General features: G+C 35.0%; 1 protein-coding gene across 1 annotated transcript; it reads right to left on the bottom strand.

The window, feature by feature from the left end:
- Nucleotides 1–13,022: 13,022 nt before the first annotated feature.
- On the bottom strand, nt 13,023–14,389 carry LOC483087 (disks large homolog 3-like). The gene has a single exon (XM_038560602.1). It carries the CDS (start codon nt 14,265–14,267, stop codon nt 13,167–13,169), a length of 1,101 nt encoding a protein of 366 aa, XP_038416530.1. The 5' UTR covers nt 14,268–14,389; the 3' UTR covers nt 13,023–13,166.
- Between the last annotated feature and the right edge of the window lie 7,865 nt (nt 14,390–22,254).

The following is a 22,254-nucleotide window of genomic DNA, read 5'->3' as shown; positions in this document are numbered from 1 at the left end:
TGATCAAGGACTCTAACACACATCTTAAAGCAGAGGATTGTGCTTATAGTTAGAACTTGAACAGTGATGTTTATATGATGCTTCCTGCAAACATGTGCCTTCTGGATTATCAGCTCTTCTTCCTATAGCAGTGGCTCAACAACTAACTATCCACATCTCAGAACCTTACTTTTGTCTCATCTGCCTTTGTTCTTGCACTATTATCCTAAATATCTCAGATTTTCTCTGCATGCTTGCCCTTTACTAAATTTCTGATTTTCCCTAAAATATCTAGTCACTTCCTAATTGACTGTGTTGGTTGTATTTTGCACCATCCAACTCAGGGATGTATATATCATAAATTGAATTTTCTCAATAAATTGAAGGGAGATGACATGATTTGGCAAAATAAGTGGAGACAAATTGGATTAGCTAAATCTTTGTTGTAATAGAATGAGAAAAACAAATGAATCTAAGAAAACCTCATTAGAATGAGATTTCCAAGAGAAAGAGTATTAGGAGTAAAAATACACATTTTAAACCTCCCAGGTCTGATCAATATGTAGAAAATGTAGAAAAAAGGATAACTCTCATAAAAAAAAAAGAAAAAAAGAAAAGCATTACATTGGAGATTGGGAATGTAGTTAAAGCTACCATATTTTTGATCTGTACTTTTTACCTGGCATTTTGCTAAAACCCATTGCATATAGTTTTATTTACTCAAACAATAACACAATATATACATTAGCATTTCTATTTTGTAGATAGGGAACCTCAGATGTGGGCAGGTTAAGAAATTTATTTAGAAATTCAAACAGCTAGTAAGTGACAAATTAAGGACTCAGATTAAAACCTTTTTTTTTTTTTAACTCTAAAATGTCTTGTTCTAAACTCTCCATGATGAAAATAAGAGGGGTAGGGGAAGCAAAATTTTATCTTTACCTCTTATGTATTTTTGGTTGGGCCTGAGAAACTGGCATAAGATAGATTAACAGGAGAAAAGCATACAAATTGATAAGTTTTATGTGAGTTAGAAGCCCCCATGAAGGAAAAAAAAAAAAAAAAAGAACCAAAGAAGTGCCAAAACCCAAATACTTTTATGCTCGTGTGAACAAAGAGAAGTAAATGTGGAAAAGTGACTAAACTATGTGAGGAAGCTAAAGAAAGGTAAGAATTATTTTACCAAGTTCTCTTTGTATGAAATTTTCTCAGCTGTAACTCTTATTGAAGAATGTTCTTTTTTCCTGGTTATAGGGGAGTTTTTATTTCCTGTTTTCCAGAACCAAAGGGAAGGTTCAAATGCCCTTCTTGCATCTCCTGTATTTCAAGTGCCTTAAATTCAAACTAATCCTTAATGTCTAAGTGGCATATTTGGGGTGGCATTTTCTGTCACCGTTTAGAGCCAATGCAGAGGGATGTACTTCCCATGTGACTTACAAATATTCAGAAACAGCATAATCAACAGTTGTCAGGTATCTGTGACTGACAACAATTGTGACTAAGGGATTTGTCATAAATAACCCCACTTTGTTTTTCAATATTAATCAACATTCTCCTATTTGGTTATGGAACTTACCAACTGATGCCCAAAGTTTGATACACATGTGCAGCTGGCACATTACTCTCTAAGAAGCTTATGAATATTTGCTCCTACAAGCTGAATCTTATGCTCATCAAGATTGATTCTGTTGTTCCCAAGCATACTCATTTCAGGTATATCAGTTATTATATGTTTATGTAATTTAATTAAATGTTGCATTCATCCAATTATGATTGTTAAAAAAGAATTTTTTTGTTTCCTGAAAATTTTTGTTGAATGATTCCAAATATAAGCCAGACAATTCACTAAAAATTTGCTAATTGAGTACTCTTTTTTTGCTAAAAAAAAGGTGGGATTTTATGAAAAAAAATATTAGAAGCACTTTGCACTAAGATGACTTTGCAATCAGCTTTTGTTTCCCACTCCATTTTAAAGAACTTAACATTAAAATTATAGAATTCATTTTTAAATGTGATTTATGCAAGAGAGATGATGGAGACTGCCAGCTACTAGCAGGCATATAATCAAACCAAAAACCTGGATCTTGCATCCAACAATAGGCCAGTGAATATGCATCATGCGAATGTATGCGTTTATGTTTGTGGAAAATAACATATTCTACTTTCTCATAAAAGTGCTACCAAAAATATATTGTTTTCTTATCTTAAAAATACAACATTGGAAAGCAAAATTCTAGTAGTAATTCATTACATATTTTATTAACAGTGGTGTAAGGAATACATTGATAGTAGAATGGATTTATTTTTGAAATACAAAACTGTTCAAGAGTTTGACTTTGCCCTTTTGTAACTTAAAGATGAGATTTTTGCTGATCTTCTTCTTGGGGATGTTCATTTGTTACTGTAAATACTGAGACACAATTTTTTCCCCTAGCTTTTTGATTGCTATTCTGTTTTCTGGGCCCTGTCTCAGACTTGCTTTAAAAGTTTTCTTCCAGTTGAATTTACCTTTCACAGAAACATCCTGATCTTCCTTTTCTCTAACTTCAGAATGTCCTAGGCACTTTATCTTTTTCTTTTTTCCTTAGAATATGTTTCAACTTCTGGATGCTTGTTTTTCTTTTTCCTACACCAGTTTTTGTCTCTTTGCCATTAGTGTCTTTCTCAGGACTCTTATCTCCATCCATTTTTCTCTCCACATCTGCCCTGGCTTCTCCTTGTGCTTTTCTTTCTTTCTGAGCTAGTAACCTTAGAGTTTCCATACCTGTAGCTTCAAGCTCAGCCTGCTGGTGCTTTTTAGGTCAGAAACTTAGTATTCTATGTTGGTTTTTTAATGTTATTTTTTCACCTATTTTCAGCCACAATCCCTTCTCCTTTTTTCTCTTCTTCACCTTTGCTTGCTCCTCTATGGTTTCATTTGGTTTGGAGGACTGAGCCTTGCCAGAGATTTCTGTATGCAGGCTTGTTCCCTGTTTGAATGACTGTTTATCTTGCCTCTTACTGATTCCTTTCCCTGAATGATAAGGACATCTCTTCCGCAAGTGCCTTCCGTTTATTTCTTCCCATAAATGAAGGTACAAAGAGGTTCTGTTGCTGGAAGCTTTAGAAAAGATAATCCACACCTGTTCAAAAGTAAATTTCTTGCAAACTTTTAAACGTAGTCCCTTCTCTAATTCTGAAGTTTTACCTTTTTACTTTGACCATTGTCAAACCAGTAATTTGTCCTAAAGGTTTTCCCACATTGTGGCTGATGTTGGGTCTTTTTATTAAGTTTCTTGATGTTATTCAGTTTCTTAATCTGTACCTGTTGTTTAAAATCACTCTTAGTGGTTTTACTTTTGTAACCTCTGCTATCGTACTGCTGACTGCACCTGAGCATTTCATGTGGTTTTTATCATCATTGCTCCCTCACTCAGAATCCTGTCAGTGGAAGTGCTTTTTTTCCCAAGGTAGGGAGGAAGAACTCTACTTCACAGTCATCTCTGATTCTCTAGTAAGATCTAGTATCCTCTTCTACTAAATATCTCTCTAGAAATCATTACCAAAGCCAATACAAGAAAAGCACTCATGATTTCTGCCAATTGGCATGTACTTTTCTAACTTCACTTTCTTCACTGACTCTCCACATGCATTGCATATAAAAATAGCATTTTAACTAAATGAGCAAATATTAGATATTAATTAATATTAGTATTTAAATATTTATTTTTAAAAGATTTTATTTATTTATTCATCAGAGAGGGCAAGGCAGAGACACAGGCAGAGGGAGAAGCAGGTTCCATGCAGGGAGCCTGACATGGGACTCAATCCCTGGTCTCCAGGATCATGCCCTGGGCTGAAGCCACCCGGGCTGCCCTACTATTTAAATATTTAAATTTTGTTTCTCAACCAGTACCTGCCATTGTTTTCAACACACAAGAAATTGCCACAGCCTGCCTTGAACAGCCACTGCTTTTCTCCTAGGCTTACCTATATAGAATGCATGCATTTGAGTTTTAAGGTAAAATTTAAGATAAATTCACATTACCATTTACTTACTAATTCTGAATGTTAACTGAAATATTCCAACCAAAAACCATCCAGATAAAGCTTCTATAATAATACAAAATATTATTTTGATTTTAATAAAATATATATCAATCATCTATATGGTTTAACCTTTATTATATACCTAGAAAAGAGTTGCAAATCTTAGTTATACTCAGTTTTTCATACACTTCATGTTCATTCATTCATTAACAGGTTTTTTTAAGCATTAACTCCAGAGAAGTAGTTGACTTTTGAGAACAGATTCTGTGTCCTAAATGCCTTGATGAAATTAATAGTGTGACACAGCTGATAAAATTTCCCCATGCCTCAGTTTCTTCAAATCTAGAAAGAAAAGTGAATTAAATAAGTTAAGAGGTCATTTTCAATATCAAATGATTTATGTTCTAAGAATATAAGGATTTCCACATATCAGCTTTTATTAGTGCCAGCATGTGAAAGGTAATACTATACATTCTGATAATGGGCAAGGCCACGGCTAATAAGCTTTGAAGCTTCCATTCTTGCCTGGGCACCAAATACACACACACACACACACACACACACACAGACATACACACAGATACACATATACACATATGTATACATCTATAAACATATATATGTATATATACACATATATAGAAATACAGATATATACAGATATCTATATATCTATAGATGATAGATTGATAGATAGAGATAGACGCCTATATATAGGCATATATGACCATATATATATGCTTGTGCTCTTTAACATAGCTCCATCCAAGTGGTTACAAATGGCATTTTTCATTCTTTTTTATAGCTGAGTAATATTCCTTTGTGCATATATGCACCATTTCTTCTTTATCCATTCATCACTCAAGGACATTTGGGCTTTTTCCATAGCTTGGCTATTATTGATGATGCTGCTGTAAACGCCACGGTGCATGTATTTCTTTTAATTGATGATTTTGTATCCTTTTGGTAAATACCTAGTAGTGCAATTGCTGGATCATAGGGTAGTTCTATTTTTAACTTTTTGAGGAATTTCCATAATGTTTTCCACAAGGCTGTACCGTTTGCATTCCTACCAACAGTGCAAGAGAGTTTCCCTTTCTCCATATCCTCACTAACACCTGATGTTTCTTGTGTTGTTGATTTTAGCCATTCTGACAGATATGAGATGATATCTCATTGTAGTTTTGATTTGCATTTCCCTGATGATGAATGATGTCAAGCATCTTTTCATGTGTCTGTTGGCCATCTGTGTGTCTTCTTTGGAGAAAGGTCTATTGGTGTCTTTTGCTCATTTTTCTGATTGAATTATTCATTTTATGAGTGTTGAGTTTTATAAGTTCTTTATATATTTTGGATACTAATCCTTAATCATATATGTCATTTCCAAATAGCTTCTTCCACTCCCATTCTGTAGGTTGACTTTTAGCTTTGTTGTTTCCTTCACTGTGCAAAAGCCTTTTATTTTGATGAGGTCCCAATAGTTCATTTTTGCCTTTGTTTTGGTTTCCTCAGAGATGTATCTAGAAAGAAGTTGCTGTGGTATATGTCAAAAAGGTCACTGTGTATATTCTCCTTTAGTACTTTGATGATTTTCTGTCTCATATTTAGGTCTTCGATTCATTTTGAATTTATTTTTGTGTATAGTGTAAGAAAGTGGTCTCATTTCATTCCTTTGTATGTTGTCGTCCAGTTTTCCCAATAGCATTTGTTGAAGAGACTATCTTTTTCCCATTGGATACTCTTTTCTACTTTGTCAAAGATTAGTTGACCACATAGTTGCAAAGTCCATTTCTGGGTTTTCTACTCTGTTTCATTGGTTTATGAGTCTATTTTTGTGCTGGCACCATACAGTTTTGATCACTACAACTTTGTAGTATAACTTGAAATCTGGAACTGTTATGCTTCCAGGTTTTCTTTTCTTTTTCATGGTTGCCTTGGCTATTTGGTTTCTTTGTGGTTCCATACAAATTTAGGATTATTCTAGCTCTGTGAAAGGTGTTGTCGATATTTTGATAGGGATTACAATAAATGTGTAGATTGCTTTAGGTAACATAGGCATTTTAACAATAATTTTTCTTCTAATCCATGAGTATGGAATCTTTTTCCATTTCTTTGTGTCCTCTTCAGTGTCTTTCATCAGTGTTATATAGTTTTCAGAATATAGGTTTTTACTTCCTTGATTAGGTTTACTCTTAGATATCTTATTATTTTTAATGCATTATAAATGGGGTTGATTTCTTAATTTCTCTTTCTGCAGCTTTTTGTTGCATAGAATGCAACAGATTTCTGTATATTGATTTTATATCCTGTGACTCTACTGGTTTTGTGTAGCAGGGTATTTTTGTTTGTTTTTTTTCTTTTTTTGGTGGTCTTTTGAGTTTTCTTTATAAAGTATCTGGTCATCTGCAAATAGTGAAAGTTTTACTTTTTTCCTTGCCAACTTAGATGCCTTCTATCTCTTTTTGCTATCTGACCGCTGTGTCTAGGGCTTCCAATACTATGTTAAATAACAGTGGTGAGAATGGACATCTTGGTCTTGTTCCTGATCATAGAGGAAAAGCTCTCATTTTCTTCCTATTGAAGATGATATTAGCTGTGGATTTTTCATGTATGACCTTTATGATGTTGAGTTATGTTGCCTCTAAACCTACTTTGTTGAGGGTTTTTTATCATGAATGGATGTTGTACTTTGTCAAATACTATTTCTGCATCTATAGAAATAATCATGTAGTTCTCTTTTTAAGGTTTCTTTATTTTTGGGGGGGTGGGGGTGCGAGCAGGAGGAGGAGCAGAGGGAGAGAAGGAATCCTCAAACAGAGCACAGAGTTGAGCACAGAGTCCAATACAGGGCTCGATCCCAGCCAAAATCAAGAGTCAGCCACTTAAACAGACTTGAGTCATGTAAGCATCCCAAATGTTCATATGGCTCTTATCCTTTCTTTTACTAATGTGGTGTATCAAATTAATTGATTTGTGAAATTGAACTACACTTTCACCCAGGGAATATATCCCACTTGACTGTGGTGACTGATATTTTTAATGTTAATGTATTGTTGTATTCAGTTTGTTAGTGTTTTATCGAGACTATTTGCAGTCATGCTCATCAGAGATATTGGCCTGTAGTTCTCTTCTTGTAGTCGAATCTTCATCTGATTTTGGTATCAGAGTATTGCTCATTCCTCTTGGACAGAATTTGGAGATTTTCCTTCCTTTTCTATCTTTTGGAATAGTCTGAAAAGAGTATGTATTAACTCTTCTTTAAAGGTTTGGTAAATTTCACTGCAAAGCCATCTGGACCTGGACTTTTGTTTATTGGGATATTTATTTATTTATGATTCTATATATTTGCTGGTTATTGGTCTTTTCAACTTTTCTATTTCTTCCGTTTCAGTTTTGATAGTCTATATGTTTCTGGGAGTTTATCCATTTCTTCTAGGTTGTCCAGTTTGTTAACATATAGTTTTTCATAATATTCTCTTATAAGTGTATTTCTGTGGTGTTAGTTGTTACTTAACCTCTCATTTTTTATTTTATTTATTTTCATTATTTCTCTTTTCTTTTTGACAAGTCTGGCTAGAAGATTATCAATTTCATTACTTTTTTTTAAAGAACCAACTCCTAGAACCAACCAGTTTCATTGATCTGTTTTGTTTGTTTTAGTTCCTATATTATTTATTTTTGCTCTCATCTTTATTATTTTCTTCCTTCTGATGGCTTTAGGCTACATTTGTTGTTCTTTAGGTGAAAAAGTAGGTTGTTTATTTTATATTTTTCTTATTTCTTGAGGAAGACAGGCCTGTATTACTATGTACTTACCTTTTAGGACCACTTTTGTTGCATCCCACAAATTTTGGACTATTGTGTTTTCATTTCCATTTGTTTCCATGTATTTTTTAAATTTCTTCTTGGATTTTCTGTTTTACCCATTCATTGTTTAATAGCATGTTTTTTTTAGATTCCATGTATTTGTGGTGTTTCTCTATTTCTTCTTGTGGTTGACTTCTAGTTTCATAGCTTTGTGGTCAGAAATTGTGTATGATATGATTTCAAGTTTTTTGTATCTACTAAGGCATGTTTTGTGACCTAATATGTGACCTATTCTGGGGAATGTTCCATGTGACCTTAAAAAGAATGTGTATTCTGCTGTTTTAGGGTGGAATGTTCTGAATATGTGTTGCCTGTCTAGTCCGGTGTATCATTCAAAGCTATTGTTTCCTGTTAATTTTCTGTTTAAATGATCTGTACATTGATGGAAGTGGGATGTTAAAGTCCACAAATACTATTATGTTATTATTAATTCCTTTATGTTTGTTATTAATTGTTTTATATATTTTGGTGTTCCCATATTGGTTGTATAAATATTTATAATTGTTATATCTTCTCATTGTATTGTCCCATTTATGATCATATAATGCCCTTTGTCTCTTTTTATAGTCTTTTTTTTAAATCTAATTTGTGTGGTATAAGTATTGCTACTCCAGCTTTTCTTTTTCTTTCTTTCTTTCTTTTTTTTTTTTTTTTTTTTTTGACATCCATTTGTGTGATAAATATTTCTCCACCCCATTACTTTCAGAGCAGGTGTCTTTAGGTCTGAAATGAGTCTCTTGTAGGCAGCATATAGATGGATCTAGTTTTTTTGTTTGTTTTTTGTGTGTGTGTGTGTGTGTGTGTGTGTGTATGTTTTTAATCCAGGGTGATTTTGTCTTCTTCTTTTTTTTTTTAAGATTTATGTATTTGAGAGAGAGAAAGAAGGAGTGGGGGAAGGGGCAGAGGGAGAAAGAGAATCTCATGCAGACTCCCCATGCAGTGCAGACCCAAAGTGGGAGTTAATCTTAAGACCCTGAGATTATGACCTGAGCCAAAATCATGAGTCAGACACTTAACCGGCTGAGACACCCAGGTCCTGTATGTCTTTTGATTAGAGCATTTAGTCTATTTATATTCAAAGTCATTTTTGGTAAATATGTATTTATTGCCATTTTATTATATGTATTGTCATCATTTCTGGAAATTTTCTCTGACCCTTTTTGTCTTTGTTACTTTTGGTCCCTCCTTTGCACTTAAAGAATCCTCTGGTTTACTTCTGGTTTAGTGGTCATGAACTCCTTTAGTTTTTGTTTGTCTGGGAAACTCTTTATCTCTCCTTCTATTGTGAATAAAAAAAAAAAATAGAGTTTTTTTGGCTACAGATTTTTCCCATTCAGCACTTTGAATATATCATGACATTCCCTTCTTGCTTGACAAGTTTCTGTTGAGGAATCTCCAGCTAGCCCTATGGGTTTTCCCTTGTCAGTTAAGGACTTCTATTGTCTTGCTCCTTTTAAGATTTTTAAAAATATTTATCACTACATTTTGCAAATTTAATTCCAATATGTCAGTGTTGGCCTGCTTTTGTTGATTTTGATGGCAGTTTTCTGTGCCTTTTGGATCTGGATGTCTGTTTCCTTCCCCAGATTAGGGAAGTTTTTATGCTATTATTTCTTTTTTTTTTTTTAAGAAATTTCTTTTTTTTTTTTTTTGAAAACTTATTTTTATTTATTTATGATAGACAGAGAGAGAGAGAGAGAGGCAGAGACACAGGCAGAGGAGAGGGAGAAGCAGGCTCCATGCCAGGAGCCCGAAGCAGGACTTGATTCCGGGACTCCAGGATGGCGCCCTGGGCCAAAGGCAGGCACGAAACCACTGAGCCACCCAGTGATCCCCAATGCTATTATCTCTTGAAATGAATTTTGCCTCCTTTCCCATGGCTTTGTCCTCTAGGACTACTATAATACAATGTTATTACATTTGATGGAGTCACTGAGTGCTCTAAGTCTATTCTTATGTTCCATAATTCTTCTTTCTCTCTGTGTTCACCTTCATTATTTTCCATTATTATGTCTTCTATAGCACTAATTCGGTCCTCTGCTTCTTCCAGCCTGTTCTTCATTGCATCAAGCCTGTTTCCAATTTCATTTATTGTGTTTTTTCATTTCTGATTGATTATTTTTTAACTTTTCAACAAATATTTATAAAGCCTCTACTATAAGCAAGCACTGTTGGAAATAAAAGATGTTGAATGCAGTATGGATTTCATTTTCTGAGCCTGTATAACTTTATGATGAGGATAATAATATCAGAACCAAACTGGAAAAAGTGTGTATTGAGGCTGTGCCTGTGTTAAGGCAAGTAAGGCCATTTGAACTCTATTAAGTTTTGGGCTATATTTAGACCTGTATAATGCTGGTATATATTTAAACCAAATTTAGCCCACATATGCAACATTTATTTCCACTTTCTAAAATTACCTTGATGTTATTTTGGTGAGATAACTTCCCCCAACAGAATTCTATGTAATGAACCTTTTTCCTATCCTCAACAAAGAATAAATCTGAAATCTAAGATACACAAACCTTCATTGTCTGAAGACTGAATATGAATAAGGCGATGAATAAAGTCACCTAAATATTTGGAGCTCATTCAGTTCTTGCAGCTAAATCCCCACATTGCTACTCTTATTACACAACTGTATCAGAACCAAACACATCTGAATTTGATTGATGACTATCGATTTCCAAGTCTGATTGCTTGGATTGATCCTTTCTAACAATTACACTTCTGATTATGTAACTACAGTCAGACCATCTTGATTACAACTAAGGAATTCTAAGTGATAAATAACTTCAAAATAGAGAATTAAATCTATTCAATAGAGACTGAAATAAATCAGTTTATAATAGGATAGAAAACTATGTTCATAGTCTGACACAGGGCTCACAGTCCATGATGTTTAAGGGGAACACAATTAAGTTATTCTGTGGAAGAAGCTGCTCTTGACTACTGCACAACTGCTGCCCCTATTAGTGTGATAAGCAAGAATACAAAGGCCACATAGTAGGGTAGTCATGACTGAATGCCTGAGGAAATTTAAAATAAAAGAATAGTCCAGATAAAATCACTAAATTCCAACTACAAACTGAAACTCAAGGAATATGTATGAAAGTATTTTGATACAACTATCTTCTTACAACTGGACAGTTGATATGGCCATAAATCAGATTTGCAATTTGTTTCTGCAGGTAGTTTAATTGAATTGTCAGCTATATTCTCAACTTTTTCTGGTCTTTCTGTGAAGAATTATTAATGCAAATAAAGAAGGAAGGACTAGCACCTGAAGTGTTGAAATTGTGTTATGTATGAAGATCTGGGGATCCCCAATGTCTAAAAATCCTCTTCTGTCATTCTCTTCCCATATGAATAAGTTCCCTCTTCCTTTTCTGAGCATTTTCTGCTAAAAATACTATAGTCCCGTAACCTGAATGAATGCCCTAATAGTAGATACTTAAAGATATCCCTCATTTCCCTGTTATGTGGTGCCACTCTATCTGTAATTACACTTGCATCCTAGTCTCTCCCACACTGGTATATAAAGGATATATCCCAAAAAGGAAAGGATCACTCAGGAAATGAACTATAGCAACTAACTAAAACCTGGAAATTGTGTGTACAGAATGGATTTTAGTGTGTTTTCTGAAGGAGGAAGGAGTATATATTTTAGCTAAATTTGAATTAGAAGTTATATGTGTGTTTATGTGTGTGTATACCAGAATCCATGTTCATTCAAGCAGATGAGCTTCTATCTGTGTGTAAGGTAAGTTAATGCAAATCCAGATGAAATAATGGCCTATTAAAAGGAGATTAGTAGACAGATGAGTCACAAGATAATAAATTTGGATGTATTATTATACCACTAAGCTTTCTCCACTCCCCCAAATAGTTACGATGTTGATACAGAAACCAAAGTGTCTTAATATAAACTGGTGATGTAAGCATTGTGATCTTTAAGAAAATGTTTTTAAAAAGGAAAATGTTTTAAAAAATTTGGCCTCAGGGGAATTGTCCCTTAGTTACTAGTTAACTAAGGTTAAAAAAAATCAACAAAATAAACCTAGTTTAGGGATGATATTTTATAATGTATTGGAACCAATTTCAGTTTGATTAAAGTGACATCAGAGTCTAACTTAGAAGTGAACTTTACTTACAGGCAACGGATAAAGGAAATTTGTCCAGTGAGCAGAATAACTTCTTGTCCATTCTTCCTGGTACAATTGATATTTTTTTAATGTTGAATCTACTGTGATAAAAGAAAAGTATCTAACACTTTAAATGGTCAAGGAATTGGAACAAAAAATGGAGAACTTGCCTTATCAAAAAGTGAGGAAACCATGTAAATGGACATCTCAATATGATGTGGAACATGAGGCTATACATGACCCACATGTAACACTTATCAAAAGCCTTACATTGTGGACAAAGCATTTGATGACTTGGTGGATTTATCTCAGGCTCCTTTTCCAGCATCCCCAGGATGACTGAATTAGCTAATGGACAAAGTGGCCATGATAGCAGGAATGAAGGCTCTTCCTTAACTCTCTAAAGTTGACCAGGATTTGCTAGGTGTTTAATTTTCTGGCAGTGGTGATTAGTACTGATATACTACCATACTCTCAGGGAACCAAATAGTTCCATGGGAGAAGATCATCACCTGGTTTATTTCCTTACTTCAGGAGGGGAGATTTGTCTTTACTATTTAGATTTCTTTTACCCTGACTCAGGGATGACATGGTATAACTCACAGTGTCCCAGCAAAAATTTAATGAGATGCATTTTTTAAGGCACCTGGCACATTGCCTGCTATGTGGAGGGACTCATCTAATGCTCAGATTTAGTTATTTTTATCTGATGTTTAACTAGGCATAATAATGTAATTGTTGAGTAAAGAGAGAAAGGAGAAAGCAAAGATTAAATGGATGACTGTGGATCTGAGAATGAGAGCTTTTAATTTTGATGTACATTTTTAAGATTCAGGTGGGCAGGTGCAAAGTTCTACTTATCTTGTGACAGCCCAAGATGAACCACATTTGTACATCCCCTTGCTTATGAAACCTGCCACCTATGAATCTGGAGTGATCTATCTCTTTCTTTGTTTTTTTTTTTTTTTTTTTTTTTTTTTTTTTTTTTTTTTTTTTTAGGACTAGAAAACTCAATTTTTGGGACATATCTAAAAAAGGGGACAAGAACAGTAGTCATTTGTTCTCCTGGTGGGGACAGGACTGAAGAGGGAGGAGGGAAGAGGGACTTGATGTCTTCTGTTCACAAGAGTGCTTGGTGGGGATTCTTCAGAGTTTTTCAGGGGATGGGACCCAAATGTAGTGCCCAGACTGGTCCTCGATGATTTGTTTGATCTTGTTGTAAATCTCTTCCAGTGAGTCACCCTGTACAATGGCTGTGAAGTATTCTCCAAACTCCTGCTCCAGTTTCATAGCTTTGTCATAGATCTTATTTGCTTGTTCGTATGTCTGCCGTCGGTTCATTTCCATAAATGCTTCAATGGATTTGGGCTTGATGAAAATGGCTATGGGGTAAAGTTGTACTTGCTGCAGCCTCTTGATAGCATTGCCAGAAACATCTAAGATACAGTGCTTGCCCCTCTCTGCAACTGCCCGCACTGACTGGATGCTGGTCCCATAGAGATTATCATTAAATTGGCCTGCTTCGATGAACTTGTTGTCCTGAATATCCTTCTCCATTTGTTCTCGGGAGACCACAAAGTGGTAGTCTTGTCCATCCACCTCATTATCACGTCGAGGCCGAGTGGTATGCGGCACACAGGATCCAAATTTATGTGGGAACTCGGATATCAGGTCATCGTTGACTCTGTCCTTCATTGGGCCCAGGATGATCACAGGTCTTGCATAGTGAATTTCTTGCCGTGTCACTGGCTCATATGGCAAAATTGCATCCTCTTGTCCTTTGGAACTGCTTTCGCTGTCACTGGTGTTGGATGTCACTCCCTGTTCCTGTATGCTGCTCTCCTGGGCCATGTTTTCTTTGCTCTTGTAAAATGGAAACTTTCGAGAGAGGCGGAAACTCTTTTTACGTTTCGTTTTGATCGACCTGTTAGACTCCATCATCCCCGTCCTGGCATGGAACTTCACGGTTTTCAATCGAGCTCTTTCTTTCTTTTCCACCCTCTTTTTACTGGGGATCACACCGATTTGCTCACTTTCTCCATGTGGGGTCACCAATCTTGCCTGCCACCACTCATCATCAGATGCATTAATGACATGCAGAATGTCACCATAGGAGAAGCTGAGCCCCTGGCTTGGCAGGCAGCTGTCCCGAGTTCGATCATAATCAAACAGGGCCCTGACATACAAAGACCTCTTCTCACTTGTTCGGAGGGATCCAGACCCAGAGCTCATGCTGCTGTTCATCATTTGTTCTCGCAAGTCATGTATCTTTGATTCAAAACGACTGTACTCTGGCGCCGGGTCGGAGTCCAGGTCTAGTGCTGAGAAAGCGCCACTCCTGCCAGCCCCTCCGTCCCGCGCGAGAGACCACGGACCCTATCTCTTTCTTTGATCTCTCTTAGCCCTCTATGTGTGGGAGCCAGTTTGTGAACCAAAAGTAATGCATATTAAATTCTTTTTAGATACAAAAAACTTCCTATTCTTCCTATCATCTTTGTTTATGAAGGCTTCCTACTTCTTTAAAGTATTAGATGATTGCACCAGTCAGCTCATTTCTTTGTTATCCATATTCCCATACATCAAGAGAAAATGACTTTGATAAAAAAAAAAAAAATAGAGCCAATTGCAAGTTTAGCACTGGTTTTCCCATAGTGTGTGATTCTGGGTAACTTCTTAAATGACCTAGGCCCATTCCTTATCTGTAAATGTAATTGGAAACTTGCTTACCCCATCAGCATGGAGGAAACTGATCAATTAAGATAATAAATCACATAACATAAACTACATTTGGAACATGAGCTGTACTGTGTAAATGCTTACTCTCTTTTCTTTATTCCTGGTTCTTTGCTTTTTCCATGTTTGTTCTCACTAGAACTAATATATTTTGATCATGATTCACTTTCCTGTATTAAGCATCGGTTTTATTTTTTTCAATGTGATTATTGACATATATTTATCATATCCTTTCCTTTCATTTAAAATCTGACTTACAAAGAGGACATTCAGTATATGTATTGATTGAATTAATTTTGGAATCTTAGTTATTGGACATGATATCTTATTGTTACAGGAGCATTTGCTGTAGCAGAAATCAGTGGAATTTGGCTTTAATTCTATCTAATTATCTATTGATTTTGATGAAGTCACTGGAAAGTTTTGAGAAATTGTGTATTCAGTATAAAACAATCGTTATTATAAATGTCCTCTGAGACTACTACAAGATTGAATGAAATATAGGCTAATGTGTTTTTTTTAATATAAATACTAAGGAAAATAAAATGCAAAGTACTTAGTATTTTCCACATTATTTTTATTTAATTTTTCATGTGAACAAGATAGTCCTGGTTATGATGTGGTTTTGTGTTTAAGACTATGTATAGCCTATAATGCTTACCCAGTTTATTCCAAGGAGCATGTTTTTGTAATTGTAAGTGCATTTAAAATATTAAAATTACATTCAAAATTTAATCACTTTTAAAATAAATATACAGAATTACACTGAATAAAAATATTATAATCACTTATGATCTGAAATGATCTAGATAGTGGAGGTTTAAAGATATTGCCTCTCTCTGGTCTTGTACACAAAACTACTATGAGTTCCAAAGGCAGGGTTTTTTGTGTTTTTTTTTTTTGTTGTTGCTGTTGTTGTTGCTCTCAAAAATGTGTTTTGTTGTTCTAGCAGTACAGAAATAAGCTAGAAAAAGAATAGAGAAGGTCAGAATCCACTCTGATATCAGTATGGGGTGGAAAGAGCAATTAGGAAACTTTTGTCACATTGTTAAGAGTTCCACAGGTTGTTAGGCAAACAGATAACAAGAAAAAAAGGGACTAAAATAAGAGTAAATAATAAGTGCTTTTCTGGGTTAGATAATGAGAGGCACTGTTATATGGGACACGAGAAACACTGTGATCATTTTCATTTGCAAATTGCAGCTGATGATTTTACTATTGGTAAAAGAGAAGTTCTAAGAATTAATTAAAAATAATAGATGCATTAATGCTAATAAATGCACTTGCCAACCAGCACAAATAGACTTATAATTTGAGGGCATGTTCTGTGCTCACAGCAGCCTAGAGAAGTCTGTAATTTAAAGATCACTGTTCAAAAAAAAAAAAGTGTCAAAGACAATGTGAAGCTAAAAGATCAGTTCCCCTGCTAAGATGAAGACCAAATCCACTTTTTGAATTCATAGTGAATTAACAGGAAATCCAGAATATGATTAAGAGTTCAATCTGTCTGAAAACCTTGCTATTAGCAGAGGAATATGGCTAACATTGGTGTAGGAGTTGAGGATATGAGTGGAAAAAGTCATGCTTGTTGGGATATATAGTAAGTAATAAGTGCTTGGTGAAGTCAGTGGAGACTAGTATTAGATTAAGAGGAAAAACTTAAGAGTCATAGCAAATCTAGAGATCTTAGCAAGTTGAATATATATGGGAACAGAGCAAAGGGAAACTAGAGATAAGATGGATTTAAAATGATTCATAGTGAGGTTCATTAAGTGAGGTTAATGAGAAAATAATAATTCAGGTGGGGATTTTTATTTGTGTTAAGATAATGAATTGAGTTGGTTTTTCTTTATCCTTATTGTACTGTCACAGGAATAAGGCCATATTCATTATGCTCTGCAGAGGAGTAATGTGTTGGTCTAAGCTGGGGTTGGAACTTCAGGGTATAAATGTGGATTTCGCTTACGTAGGCAGGCCAACTGAATATCTAAATTGCCAATATTGCCAAAGGCAAAAGAGAAAAAAGGAGCCAGACTCCTGGAGCCTTCAGACCCAGAAAACTTCAAACAGGGCAGCCTGGGGGGCTCAGCGGTTTAGGGCCGCCTTCAGCCCAGGGTGTGATGCTGGAGACCTGGGATGGAGTCCCAGGTCGGGCTCCCTGCGTGGAGCCTGTTTCTCCCTCTGCCTGTGTCCCTGCCTCTCCCTCTCTCTCTCTGTGTGTCTCTCATGAATAAATACATAATTTTTTTTTAAAAAAAAGAAAGAAAACTTGAAATTCGTCAGAAGATTTATTTTTGTTGTAAATAGGTCAGAAACGTTGTAGTAATTCAGAGTTTAGGGACATCTTTTATTAATTGCTCCCAAATGGGCATCCATTTTCACAATTGTGAATCTGAACTCATTGCTGTAGAGTAAATGTCTTATTTCTCCCCCACATGCACTGTCCTTATAGGTTTAGATATTTGGATTGTTAAAAGTATCTCATTGCTCGTTTTCCTGCAAATAGCACATATAAGTTATGTGGTGAAATGTATTTTTTTAACCTAGGTAATTTAGCTTTCTCTATTTTAATCTGGAAATTTAGGATCAACCGAGCTACATTCAAAGATTAACATGTCTAACTAGATCAGGGCCCCTTTAGGTCAAGTTAGGAGACAGAAGTATATTAATTTAAGGTAGAAAATTAGAAATAGAAATCCAATGCATTTATTATTTGGAAACTCATTTCATTGTACAGGAAAGATAGAAATTGAGAAAGTTCAAAGACTAATTAAAGGACTTAAGATCTAGGCTTTATTCCAGAAAAGAAAGGGCAAGAAAAGTTCATTCAGGCAAAGGGCAAACATGCAAAGTTATTAATAAATTATGAGTATTATTTATTAAATACCAACAAATACCAGATGCTATGGTAAGAACATTTATATTTGTTACTGCCTTTTTTATTTTACAACAATGCTATCAAAAGAAGTAGGACTTCCCTCATTTTACAGGCAAAGTAACTTTCTCCACAGTATTAGTAAACTATCATATAGTTTGTACTTAAGGATTATAGAGGAGACCTTTTAACTCTTACAATGGTTTGTTTTACAAGTCAACCTGGCTGGACCATGGTGCCCCCATATATAGTCAAACATTATTCTGAATGTTTCCATTAGTGTGTTTTTGGGTGAGGTTAACATTTAAATTGGTAGACAGAGTAAAGCAGATTCCCCTTCATAATGTGGGCGGAACACATTCATTCAGTTGAAAGCCTAAATTAAAAAGAGACTGCCCCTCCGCCCTCAGCAAGAGGGACTTCTGCAGCAGATAGCTTTCAGACTTGAGTTGTATCAGCTCTTAACTAGATCTTCAGACTACCAACCTTCAGATTTACAACACTCTTTTCTGGGTCTCCTGCTAGTCTATTCTGCAGATTTTACATTTGCCAACGTTGCCACATAATCATCTGAGCCAATTCTTTAAAATAAATCTCTTTAGAGAGAGAGAGAGAGAGAGAGAATTCTATATACTCTATGGTTCTATACATCCTATTGTTTCTTTCTCTGGAGAATCCTAATAAAAATCCAAAAAATTGTTGTTCTCTGTATATAGCATTTAAAAAAGATTTACTAACTGGACCATGTACTGATAGCTATGACATTTCAAGTTTGGGATAATAGTAAAATGTGAGAAAACAGATTTCTTATTCCCATTCCAGTTCTGCATTCCCACAATTCCAAGCTTTGGACATTTCAGTTTTTAGCTAGTCACTTTAATGCAGCCCCATTTTAATGAATATTCTTATTATCCCTCAAACATATGATTTTGATGTCAGAAATTTTCATCTTAACACAGGCTACGAACTCATTTCTCTCAGCCTTTCTCTCCCCTGATACCTGGTTAATATGACAAACTCTCAGTTATTTATTAAAGCTATCTCTTTGAAAATTACTGAACCAAATCATGTGTGTTGTTTTTAAATGCATTCTGTCTCCAAATTCTACATCAAATTTCTTGATTCATCATTAATCCATAAATTTTGCTTAATTGCTATTTCTGAACTTAGCTTTAATAAGACTCTCCAGAAAAAAAAAAAAAAAAAGACTCTCCAGATATATGTAATATGTATTGCAGATGTAATTTTATCCTACTATTCTGGTCTAATGATTTAAAACCAACCTTTGTATTTTAACACCAACTGATACTATTCCTTTTAGTATTTTGCATCAGATTTCATGAACTCGGTGTTCAAAGCATAGAAACTGAAGTTCAGTTATCTATTTCAGTGACCACAGGCACAACAAGGTCTTCTTAAATGTGAATAGTGTCAGGGAAGGGTACTCATTGCCAGATTGCATCCACTTAAAAAATGAATCCAGCAAAGTATAATCAGGAGGAGCATGTTATTTGATTCATTGGTAGGGCTACATAACTATTAGTTATTTTCCTTTCTCTTCCTTTTTTATTTTTTATTTTATTTTTATTTATTTATTTTTTTCCTTTCTCTTCCAATCTAAGATATACCCTTGGTCCTTGATTATGAGGCTGAATATATATATTAGTATAAGTATATAGTGGGGAGCAAATAATTTATCAAGCAATACCAGAGAATGAAAGTGCAGGAAGATAATCATTGCATTTATGTTTGCATATATATGCTAGGAAGACACAAACAAGCTTTACTCAGGTAAGCATGCATGGGATTAAAAGGATAGCTTTGGATTCAGATTGCCCCTGTTCCAGTCTTTCCTTTAGTCCTTGAAAAGAAAAATTGCTTGAACCTTCCAAGCCTCCCTATCTTCCTCAAAATAAAAGGATTTATCAGTGTCTACCTTGTAGGGATTTTGTAGGAAAAATAAGATAATTCAATTCACAGTCTTAGTATGTGTTATCAATGCACAATAGCCAACTAACTAACTTTTAAAAGCAAGTAACCTAAAGAATTATTCAGAATATTAAGGTAGACTTAATTATCCTCCTCCTTCTCCTGGTCTTAGGCTACTTGGATCTGAGGAACGAAAATTATCAGGAAACAAGTTATTCCAAACAGCCTATTTTTACTTTATCTTTTACACAATAGTATCTAAATATTATGCTAGGAAAATAGTAAAAGAAATATGAGATAATGATTGCTCACTGGAAAAATTGGATTAGGTATTCTGCTTGAATTGTTTTAAGAGAGTGAGAAACTATATTTGAGAATAGTGACTCAGAGGAGTAATTTTGAAGCTACTTCCTTAGTATATGTGTCTTACAATATATATAAATCATATAGGAAATATGATTCCCTGGGACACTTGAGTGACTCAGTCAGGCAAGCATCTAACTTTTGATTGCAGCTCAGGTCATGATCTCAGGGTTGTGAGATCAAGCCCTGCATAGGGCTCCACACTGAGCAAGAAGCCTGCTTAAGATTCTCTACCCCCTTCCTTTACTCCTAGCCAACCTCCTATCTAGCTCATTCTCTCTCTCTATCAAATAAATAAATAAATAAATAAATAAATAAATAAATAAATAAATAAATATTTCCTAGGGCTGGAAAAAAGAAATATGGGTCTGAGTTTTAGTGGTTCTGCTATGGCAATTTAGACACATCAGTTAATGCACCCTATTTAGTAAAATAAAAGTTCTCTGTGCTATGAAGTTATTAAAATCAAACGAGACAACTTAGGAAAGTACTTGGAAAAGTTACAAGTGCCAATATAAGGACTTAATTATAAATAATAGAATTTCATTTAATTTTTGCAGGTGCATGCCTTATTATATCAACTTAATTTTCAGAGTTTTTGACATTTATTTTTGGAGCATCTACTTACTATGTGCCAAAAACTGATAGGTGTTAGGGGATAATAGTGAACATACAAACAGTATCTCCATCCTCATTTCACATACAGTCAAGAAGCTTCATACTTACTAGTATTCTCCAGAACTTAACACATATTTTTAGACTTGAGTGTTCCACAGAATCTATTCTTTAATAAATGACTAAACAAATGATTTGAGAAAGTTTTGTTCATAGAACAGAAATAAGAGTTTATTTGTGTGCTTAATATTTTGACAGTGGAATCACAAGATTTAAAAAAGTATATAGTAAAAAAAAAGTACATAGTGTGTGAGATTCCAATCAGTTCATATAACTTTCTTAGATGTTAATACATAGAATACTGTAAGGTTTTGTTTTGTTTTGTCTTTATGACATTCTTTTTTTTTTTTTTCTGACATCCATTGGATGAGCTTTAAGAAGCTTCCTTTCAAGTGAACATTGAACTTTTTTAATTAGGATGAATTGAGACAAAATAAAAGTGTTTGGCATTGTTTCTAATTAATATAATTTAAGAACCAGCTGACATTTTAAACATTTTAATGAGCAATATTTTTCAAAGTTGCAAAAATATAGAGTTCCCCTTTTTTAATGAGGAAATTTATTTTCATAATAGTTTCAGCTTTTTGGCTAGATGATGCTGTTCTAACTCAAACCTTACTACAGTAGCCACCCCCACCGGCTCTTATCTATAAGAGATACGTTCCAAGATACCCAGGAGATGCCTGAAACCACATGTAGTATGGAACACTATATATGCTGTATTTTTTCCTATACATACATACCAGTTTAATTTATAAAATAGGCACAGGAAGAGATTAGCAACAATAACTAATAATAAAATAGAAAAAAATTATAACAATATACTGTAATAAGTTAGGTAAAATTGGTCTTTCAAAATATATTTTTTAAACATTTATTTATTCATGAGAAACACAGAGAGAGGCAGAGACATAGGCAGAGGGAGAAGCAGGATAGGATCCCTGCAGGGAGTCTAAGCTGAGACTCTATCCCAGGACCCTAGGATCACAGCCTGGGCAGATGTCAACCACAGAGCCACCCAGGTGCTCCTCAAAATATCTTATTGTACTGTACTTACTCTTCTTCTAATGACATGAAATGATAAAATGCTTATGTGATGAGATGAAATGACATGAATGGCATAGGCTATGTGATGTAGTTAGACTACTACTGATCTTCTGATGATATGTCAAAAGGAGGGCTATCTGCTTCTAGACTATGATTTAACATAATAACTGAAACCAAAGAAACTGAAACCAAGTGTGCCTTATTGTCTGTAAATTATTGATTAAACCAGTAAGTTTCCTTTTCCACTCCACTACTTGAGACTTCCTTTTGAAATGTGTATCAAAGTTGAAATCACATGCTATCTACATGTCCGATCACCTACCACGGTAATCTTCTTACTGTCAGTCGGAAGGACGGAAGGAAGGACAGGAAGGAAGGAGAAGGAAGGAGGAAGGAAGGAAGGAGGGAGGGGAGGGAGGGAGGAGGGAGGGAGGGGGGGGAGGAGGGAGGGAGGGAGGGAGGAAGGAGGAAGGAGGAAGGAAGGGAAGGAAGGAAGGAAGGAAGGAGGGAGGGATGGAGGGAGGAGGGAGGGGAGGAAGGAACGGAAGGAAGGAAGGCGTGCAGTTTTCGTCGGTGAGGTTGAGGTGCTTTCTTTCTTCTTCTTCTATCATT

Source organism: Canis lupus, chromosome 17 (genome assembly GCF_011100685.1).
Source record: "Canis lupus familiaris isolate Mischka breed German Shepherd chromosome 17, alternate assembly UU_Cfam_GSD_1.0, whole genome shotgun sequence".
Lineage (NCBI taxonomy): Eukaryota > Metazoa > Chordata > Mammalia > Carnivora > Canidae > Canis > Canis lupus.
The sequence above is the reverse complement of the archived record's forward strand: the minus strand, read 5'-3'. Positions and strand labels throughout refer to the sequence as shown.